Source organism: Calidris pugnax, unplaced genomic scaffold (assembly GCF_001431845.1).
Source record: "Calidris pugnax isolate Ruff unplaced genomic scaffold, ASM143184v1 scaffold425, whole genome shotgun sequence".
NCBI classification, from domain to species: domain Eukaryota; kingdom Metazoa; phylum Chordata; class Aves; order Charadriiformes; family Scolopacidae; genus Calidris; species Calidris pugnax.
Window position 1 is genome coordinate 423,774 of NW_015091137.1, and position 8,612 is coordinate 432,385.

General features: G+C 64.0%; 1 protein-coding gene across 1 annotated transcript in view; it reads left to right on the forward strand.

The window, feature by feature from the left end:
- Positions 1-1,661: 1,661 nt before the first annotated feature.
- Positions 1,662-8,612, forward strand: part of R3HDM4 (R3H domain containing 4) — a 7,454-nt gene continuing 503 nt past the window's right edge. Inside the window, exons 1-8 of the mRNA XM_014958642.1 lie at positions 1,662-2,538; positions 2,658-2,945; positions 3,088-3,206; positions 4,110-4,233; positions 4,717-4,802; positions 6,064-6,149; positions 6,520-6,575; positions 7,722-8,596. Of these exons, the coding sequence (XP_014814128.1) occupies positions 2,714-2,945; positions 3,088-3,206; positions 4,110-4,233; positions 4,717-4,802; positions 6,064-6,149; positions 6,520-6,575; positions 7,722-7,825 (807 nt within the window). The 5' untranslated portion in view covers positions 1,662-2,538; positions 2,658-2,713 and the 3' untranslated portion in view covers positions 7,826-8,596. The remainder of the gene's footprint in view (positions 2,539-2,657; positions 2,946-3,087; positions 3,207-4,109; positions 4,234-4,716; positions 4,803-6,063; positions 6,150-6,519; positions 6,576-7,721; positions 8,597-8,612) is intronic.

Here is an 8,612-nt window from a genome sequence, read left to right on the forward strand (position 1 = left end):
TGCCGGGGCTGTGGAGAGCCCGAGTGCAGCCTGAGCCCGGTGCCGCCGGCCTTGGCACCGCCCGGAGCCGGGACCGGGGGCTCTGCCCGGCTTCCCCCTCCCCAGGGCAGTGACCCCGTCCGGCAGCGCTGGCTCCGAGCCTTAGTGCCGGGTCCCCCTTCTTAAATAGTGTTGAATAATGTTAAATAACAGGAACTGGTTAAAAAATCTCCTGGTGGGGAACGAGGGGCTTCTTGTTTCTTGCCTGGAAACAAGAAGTGGAGGAGCAGCCGCCGGCCTGTCTGTGCGGTGGGGCCCGTCCCCCCGGGGCCGGGGTTTGCTCTGGTCCCCAGGGCTGAGCGCCGGGACCCCGGGATGGTGCCCTCGTCCCTGGGGTGGCCGTGGCTCCCGCGGGAGGGGATCCCGGCGCTGAAGGTACCTGTGTGGGTCTGAGAGAGGCAGCCGCTTGCCCCTGCCTGGGTGCCCAGTGCGGTAAGGTCACCGGCCAGTCACCGGGCAGTCTCCCGGGTTGGAAATGAGCCCTGCAGCTCTGCCCAGCACCGGCAGACGTGGCAGCACAGGGCACCAAGGCGCCGTGCCAGGCCTTGAGCACACACCGGGCAACCTCGGCACCGCCACCAACGGCCCCGGAGGCTGCGGGGAGCAGGGGGCGCGTGCGGCTCAGCGCCCCGTCCTGCTGCCGAGGGGCCAGGGCTGCCCAGGCCTTGGTGCTGGCCAGTGGGGTCCCCGCACCGGGAGTGGGGTGTCCTGGCACCGCTGGGGGTGCTCCCAGCCTGGTGACACTTGCACAGCTATTTTTAACGTCTGGTTTTTCTTCCCCCTCCAGCCGAGGCTGGAGGATGAGCGCTGCCCGCTGTCCCGCTGCGGTGAGTTAGGGTTCCCCCATCTTTTGGAAACAGGGTGAATATTGGGGGTGCGTTGCCCTGGGCTCCCCCCTGAAGGGCCGTGTCTGTGGCAGGGCCGTGCCGGTGAGCCGTGACGGCTCCTGCTGGTGCCAGGCTGGCAGCTGCCGGGCTCCGTGCCCTTGAAGGGCCATGTCTGTGGCGGGGCCGTGCCGGTGAGCCGTGACGGCTCCTGCTGGTGCCAGGCTGGCAGCTGCCGGGCTCCGTGCCCTCCGTCCTCGGGATTGGGGACGGCAGTAAGGTGACTCCCTTGACTTATTTATTTTATTTATTTATTTTTTTAAACCACCTTTGTATCAAAACATGATCCCCAAGCACCGGTCGCGCTCTGTTTGCAGCTTGGGTTACAGCTCCCCACCCGTCTGTTAGTCATCGCCGGGGATACGTGTGTCCCTTTTATTTCTTCCAGGGCCACCTCCGTCGCTGTTTTCTCTCCGGCTGGAGGGGGGAGAGGCTGTTTTTTCCCAGCCCCAGCAGTGGTGGCCCCATCACTGCCCCCGTCCAGGGGAAGGGGGGTAAAAATCAAGGCTGTGGTGTGTGTGTGTGTGCAGCTGGCTGCCGTCCCGGGCTGTAATCGCTGGGTGCAGCCCCGCTCTGCCCCGGCCGCGGGGATGGTGGTGCCAGCACCTGATTGCGGAGCTGGGTGTCCCCCGAGCCCCAGGGAAAGCCGGGGGGACACCGCGGGGACCCGGCCCCGTGGAAGGGGTGAGCGGGTGGTGCTGCGGTGGCGGGGGGGCAGCGGGGGGCTTGCCGTGCCCTCCCAGCCCGGTGGGGTGGGTTTGGTGGTGGTGGTGGTGGTTTTCTCGCCCCCCTGGTGCTGCGCTGGAGGAAACCCACAGGAGCCTGAGGGGAAGCTGCGATGCAAGTGGGCAGAGAACAAGTGAAAAGACAGTGAAACTTCCTGTCTCCGGCGGAGCTTTTGTGAACTTTGAAACCCAAGCGGCTGCGATAAGTGCCCGGGAGCTTCTTGCTCGTCACTAGGTTTGATTTTTCACACGAATCAGCAAAGTTAGGGCCATCACTGAATTGCGTGCGTGTGTCCGAGCAATGCCCTGGCCATAGAGTTGTCATTAACAGGAGTCAAACACCTCTGCTGTACTGAGAGCGCAGTCTTCCTCCCCGGGGCTGTGGCTTTAGGGCAGTGAGGGCTCCGGGGCCAGCAGGCTTCGCTGCCCCTTGGCCACTCTGGGTGGTGGCAAGTGTCTGCTCGGGGCCCTGCTGGCCACCTCCCCGGAGGATGGAGAACCAGTGAAACCAGTCCTTGCTGGGGCAGGGGGGTGGTGGGGTAACGGTCCGGAGGGATGGGCTGGCTCAGCTGGTAATTGTGTGGCCACAGTGAGTGTTCCCGTGGCCCTCGGTGGTCGGATGATGGGGCCCGTGGCCAGATGGTGCTGGTGGTTCCAGTGGCTCCCTTGGGCTGGGCGATGGCAAACGCGAGGTGCAGTGGGTGTCAGGCTGCGTGGGGCACCTCGGGGTCCCTGCCCAGCTTCTGCTTCTGCAGAAATGAGTCTCTTCCTCTGGCTTTATGTGGTGGTGGAGTTTAATTACCCAAAACATCTCACTGCTGTTGTGCAGCTGCTTTAAACACACCAGATCCTTGGAGCAGGCCGGGGCTCAGCAGCGTAACGTGCTGCGACTGGAGCCACCAGGACCCGGGAAGGAGGATGCGGTGCCTCCTGATTGCACTGACACTGATGGCTGATGCTCTGCCTCCCCCACCGTGGGTTCTCCCTGGGGATCTTGGTGGGCTCAGTCCCGGGACCCAGGGAGGAGGATGCGGTGCCTCCTGATTGCACTGACACTGATGGCTGATGCTCTGCCTCCCCCACCGTGGGTTCTCCCTGGGGATCTTGGTGGGCTCAGTCCCCTCTGCCCTGTGTCCCCGCAGGAGGATCGAGGACTGCCTGCCCCCGCTGGAGGACTCCCCATCCAAGAGGTTCTCCCCCTCCAAGCGAAAGCAGTATTACATCAACAAGGCCATCCGCAACTCGGACCTCATCCCCCGGGCCAAGGGCCGCAAGAGCCTGCAGAGGCTGGAGAACAGTAAGAATGTGGGGCAGGCTCTGAGTCCGTGCCCCAGGGTGGGTGGCCACTGCCCCTAAACCCCTCACTGTGTGGCAAGTGGGGGTGCAGGGTGTCTCTGAGGGCTCTGCCCTCTGTCTTGGGGGCTTTGCTCTTCCCCCAGCTCGTTACCTGATGACTCTTCTGGAGCGGGACGAGTGCGGGAGCGACGAGGGAGAGCTTGTCCACTCGGCCACCCCGAGCATCTTCACCGAGGCCTGTAACAACGAGACCTACGTGGAGGTGGGTGCAGCCGTGGGGACTCGCAGCGGGGACCCTGGCACGGCACGTGCGGTTCCAGCAGGACGTGGTGTCTGTACCTTGTCCCTCCAGCCCGAGGAACCCTCTGCCTCCCCGGCCTGAGCTGCTGGACCCTAACTCCTGCCCTGGCCCTGCAGCCTGTGGGGTGGGGGATCTCTGGGCAGATCTTCTCATGGAGGATCCCCACAAATGTGTGGTGCAAGGGCCAGGTCCTGCTCAGAGCCTTAGCAGAGGCTGCTGCCACCCTGGCCGTGCCTGGAGCATTGCTGGGTGCCCGACGTGCAGCCTCGTACCTGGGGAGCGATTAACGCTGCAGCGTTTCCTGTGGAACAGGCCCCTTGCCAAACCCCTCCGTTGCCTCACGCTGCCCGGCCGCTGTTGCGATACCGGCTCCGTAACCGGGGGTTTTGAAACTCGGCTCCTCTCCCGCCGGCGACGCTCGGGGCCGTGGCTGCGGAGCCGCCCGCGCGGGCTGTGCGTGCTCTGCAGAGCCCTGCTCTCACCCAGCCGCCTGCGAGGTGGGGTCACACGGATGGGCTGCCCTGTCAGCACCTGGGCTCCTGGGAACCTGTTAAAAAAAACACCTTTGTGTTGTCTCCGAGTGCTAAATCCACGTCTCCTCCCAGAGCGGCCGTTAGGAGCTGTGGTGGGCGATGGGGAGCTGGAGAGATGGGGAGGAAGGTGGTCACGGCTGCGGCCAGTGTCTGTCTCTGTGCTGCGGAGCTCTGCCCACCCGTTCCCTCCTCACTGCTGTTCCTGCTCCACCGGGGCCATCCCTGGGGACGGGTGGGTGAGGAGGGGGCTCAAGGGGTGCCGGGTGGGGGCTCAGGGTGGCCGTGCTCCCCCGGGAGCTCTGCGATGGGGCCTGGGGGCTTGTGTTGTCAGATCTGGAACGACTTCATGAACCGGTCGGGAGAAGAGCAAGAGCGAGTCCTGCTCTACCTGGAGGAGGAGGCCAGGAAGAAGCACAAGAGGAAGCTGCCCGTCAAGAATGAAGACAAGTGGAAAGGTGCTGGGAGGGGACGCGGGGTGGGGACAGCCTCTCCCCTTCCTCCCTCGCTGCCTTTCGGGAAGGACGCTCTTCCCCGAGGGCTGCATCCCGCTCCCTGCACCATCCGCCCCTCACGGGGCCGGGGGACCACTGAGCTGCCCCCTGGGGTGCTGGGGGGGAGTTATGCCAGGCAGACCCCCTGCCGTGGGTTCAGGAGGGTGTGGGGAGTGGGGGGTGGCCGGGGCAGTGAGCACAGCAGCCATCCCCAGTTGCAGACCCCCAAATCTCCGCACCCTCTAAACACTCCTTGGCTGGGGAGGGTGTTGCTGGTCTGGGGGTGACTTTGTGCAGGTCCAGGAGCACAGGAGGTGACCAGCCGGGGTCCTTGGGGGCAGGTGGGGGACGTTGGGCTCCTGAGAGGTGGTGGCCAGAGCTGTCCCACGGGCACTGGGGGTGTGAGCTGTGTCCAAGCCCCCTCTGTTCTCTTTCTGCTGGCTCCAGAGCACCCTGCCTACTCGCCCAAGGAGTGCTTCCAGCGCATCAGCCGCCGCCTGCGCTCCACCCTGAAGCGGGGCCGGATCCCCATGGTGAGCTGGGGGCTACCGGGGGGCTGGGGGCAAGCAGGGCTCTGGCTGACAGTGCCCCACACACAGCTCTGTTTGGAGCCCTGTCCCAAGGGCTGTCCCCTGACCCCACACGCGGTCACCGAGCCAGACCAGTGCCCAATTTCAGACGAGCTCCCGGGGAATGTGCTCCAGCTCTCGTCTGACCTCTGCAGCGGTGGCTGATTGCAAACAGACATTCAGCTCCCCGTGCGGATGGATTTTCCGGGCTCCATTCAGACGTTTCTGGTGGTTACAGGGCACTTGTACGTGGTTGTTCCCCAGTCTCTGCTCGATGAGCAGCAGGTGACAGGGGAAACCCAGCACGTTTGCCCACGGGGGCAGTAGTGGAGCCTTTGGGGTCTTCAGAACGGTCTGCACAGGGCTATTTGGAAAAAATTCAAATGCATTTTGACTGCATAAACCTCTGAGCAGACAATTAAGCCTGAAAGGAGAGGCAAGCGTGGCCTCGTGCCGCCTGGCTCAGGGAGCTGAGCTGCCACGCGCGGCCCCCGCGCTGCTTGCCCAGACACTTGCCCTCCTGGGCCCCGGGGGTGCCTGGCTCCCCGCTCCCTCTTCTCAATGGTGCTGTTTTCCTGCCCTGTTTGTTTTCCTTGCTCTAATTAGAGTCTCTAAAAGCAGCCTCGGCTCCTCCTGCCCGCTGGCTTCTGCTCAATTTGTTCTCAAATGAGACTGGCTTCTGCTGCCTGTCTCTGGGGTCACGGTGCTCCAGGGAGCTGCATCGAGCTGATCTTTGCCTGTCAGGAGAAAAAGAGATGGGAGGCACGAGGCTTTCCTGGCTGCTGCCGCCGCTCCGAGCGTGAGGGACGATGCCAGCCCTTGGCACACAGAGCAGGGAGTTGGCAGGGGACGGATTCCTCCCCGCCTCGGGGGCTGGAGAGAGGAGTTGTCTCCTCTCCCCCTGCCTTCCTGCCGTCTCGCATCCAGATTATTTGCCTGGGAGCTGCTGGCAGTAACTCCCCGGGAATTACCGGGGCTGTGGAACTCGGGAGTCTCTCCCCGTCGTGCTGGGGCTGTGGGGACGTGGTGGGGGCGTGTGGCTGGGGCAGCAGCCCCTCAAAGGCACACTGTGGGCGCAGAGCTGTGTGGGGCAAGGTGGCTTTGCCCACGTTGGGGCACACGTGGCAAACGCCAGCTCCCCTTGCCCGGCTCTTTGCCCTCACCCGGTGCCACAGGGTCCGGCCACCTCCCCCTCCTCGCTGACAGCCCCTACCTCTCCTTGCAGGGGACGCTGGAGGGCCTGGAGGAGGAGCTGCTGGCCTTTTTCTCCGTCACCCCTCACTCCGTCTACACCGCGCTGATGGACAACAGGTATTTCTCCCCCTGGAGCTCTGTGGGGCATCGCTGCCCCCCATGGAGCAGGGGCCGGGGTCCTGAGCTGTGTGCACCCACACTGGGGTTCCCTGCTCACCACGGCTGGAGCAAACTGCCGTGCAGGGGGGCTGCTCCTCTGGGTTCCCTGCACCCCAGAGCAGTCCTGGGCTGCAGGGGGGCTCTGGGAGCTGAGGAGACCCCCAGCCTCGGGTCTCTGACTGGGGACACTGGCCCCTGTGGCACCCCCAAGGGAGCAATGCACTTTGTGCTCCCTGACTCCTGTCCATGGGAGGAATGAGGGTGGGCAACGCTTGGGGGATGTGGGTCTGAGTCTTGTCAGCTCTAACCCTGTCCCTGTCTCCCCCAGCTTCGAGCGACTCCTGCTCCATGCGCTCTGCCAGTACATGGACCTCGTCTCTGCCAGTAAGAGCCTCGGGTTTCCTTGTTTGTTTGGTTTTTGGGGTTGTTTTTGTTTTTCCCTTCCTCTTCATCACTATCTCTCCTCTCCAGCTCAACCTCTTCCTCCCTCCCTCCTCTGGGCCCCACCTTGCACTGGGGCTCACAGATAACCCCGCTCTCCCTCCTCCTCCGTAGCCCGGGCCGGGCTCACGCTGCTGCACCAGTGGCCAGTGGGCAACATGGGCCACTGTCAGGGCTGAAGCCCAGCAGTGGGGGTGGTGGCCAGACCCAGCTCTGCCTGGGGGGGTCTCGTTTGCAGCAGCGCTGCCATTTCTGCTCTGGGTGCAGGGGTTTGGTGGCCCAAAGCTGGAGGCTGCTCGTGGGGCTTCCTCTCCTGTGGCTGCTGTCTCCTCGCGCAGAGCGTGGCCGTGCCCCGGGGAGGTTTGGTTGCCAAGGCAGGGGAGGAGGCACCGGGCTCGGTCCCTGCGGAGGAGTCTCCGCTGCGGAGCCGTTCATTAGCAGCTGCTGGTGGAAAGCAGCGTGAGAGCACTAATGATGTGGGGCCCGTGGTGCCAGCAGGGTTGTGTGGAGGGGGCTGGGGGGGGACACAGAATCTTCATGGTTGGGAGGGACCTTTGAGATCATCAAGTCCAACCGTAAAAAACAAAACGAAAAAAACAAACAAAAAATCCACCACCCCCAGCCACAAACAGACACAACCCAACAATCTCAGGCACTAGAGCGTGCCCTGAAGTGCCACGTCTACAGGGTTCTTAAACACCTCCAGGGATGGTGACTCCACCACCTCCCTGGGCAGGCTGTTCCAGGGCCTGACCGCCCTCTCAGGAAAGACATTCTTCCTGATACCTAATCTAACCCTCCCCTGCCCCAACCTCAGACCATTTCCTCTGCTCCTGTCGTTATTCCCTTGGGAGAAGAGGCCAACCCCCACCTCTCTACACCCTCCTTTCGGGGAGTTGTAGAGGGCAATGAGGTCTTCCCTCAGCCTTGTCTTCTCCAAACTAAACATGGCCAGTTCAAGACAGTCGCAGCCTTTTCCGGGTGTGGAGGAACCTGTGCTCGGGGGGAGGCGGTGGGGCTGGGAATTTCGAGTTTGGGCCCTACAGGAGGGGGACGGAGATGTGCTCACGGCTGCCTCTCTCCCCCCAGGTTCAGACATCGAAGGGAAACGTCAAATGAAAGTGAGCAACAAGCACCGCGTCTTCCTGCCCCCCGAGCTCCTGCTCTCAGACTACCTGGGGCAGATGAGCTGATGCCCCCGAGGGACGCCCTGCCCCTCGCCTGGCGCGCCGATGGCTGCCTTCCTCCGCTCCCGGCCTCTCCCAGCCCCGCCGTCCCCTCGCTCCGGCCTTCCCAGGACCAGCCCCGGCCTCGTCCCTTCCCCGCCGCTGAGAGCAGACGCTTGATGGTGCTGAGCGGGGGGCTCCGGGACCCCCGCAGCGTGATCCTGCCAGATACCGCCACGCTCCGGGTGCAGCCGCCCCGGTGCCGATCCCCCGCGCTGCTTCCCGGCCGGAGCGGCTTCCCCGGAACTCTTTGTGTGTCTATTTATAGCCCAGGTGCTTTTAAAAAAAATAATGGGGTTGGGCCAAACCCCCCTCTGGCACCGACGCTCCCCGGGTGATGTCGGTCCAGATTTTTCTGCAGTGAACCATCTCCTGGCGGGTGCTGAGCAAGCGCTGAGCCGGCGGAAGGGCCTGGGGGGCCCGCGCCTCCCCAGCCTTGCCCTGCGCCCCCAGCCCCGCACCAGCCCCCCCCCCAGCCCCTCCTGGGGTGTCCCAGGGGGGGCTCAGCCCCCGCAGCCGCGGGGTGGGAGCTCTCCCCACGCTGGTGTGTCACAGCACCCTGTTCCCTGCACCCCGGGGGATGGGCTGGTTTTAAATGTAAATAGTGTTTTTTAATGTGTGTGTATATATGTGTGTGTGTGTGTGTGCTGGAGGAGCACAGTCTGCCCCACGGGGGCTCTGGCTGCTGTGGGGGCAGTTTGGGGGTCCCCCCGTGTCCCCAGGGCTGCTGGCAGGGGAGTTGGGGGGGGGGCCC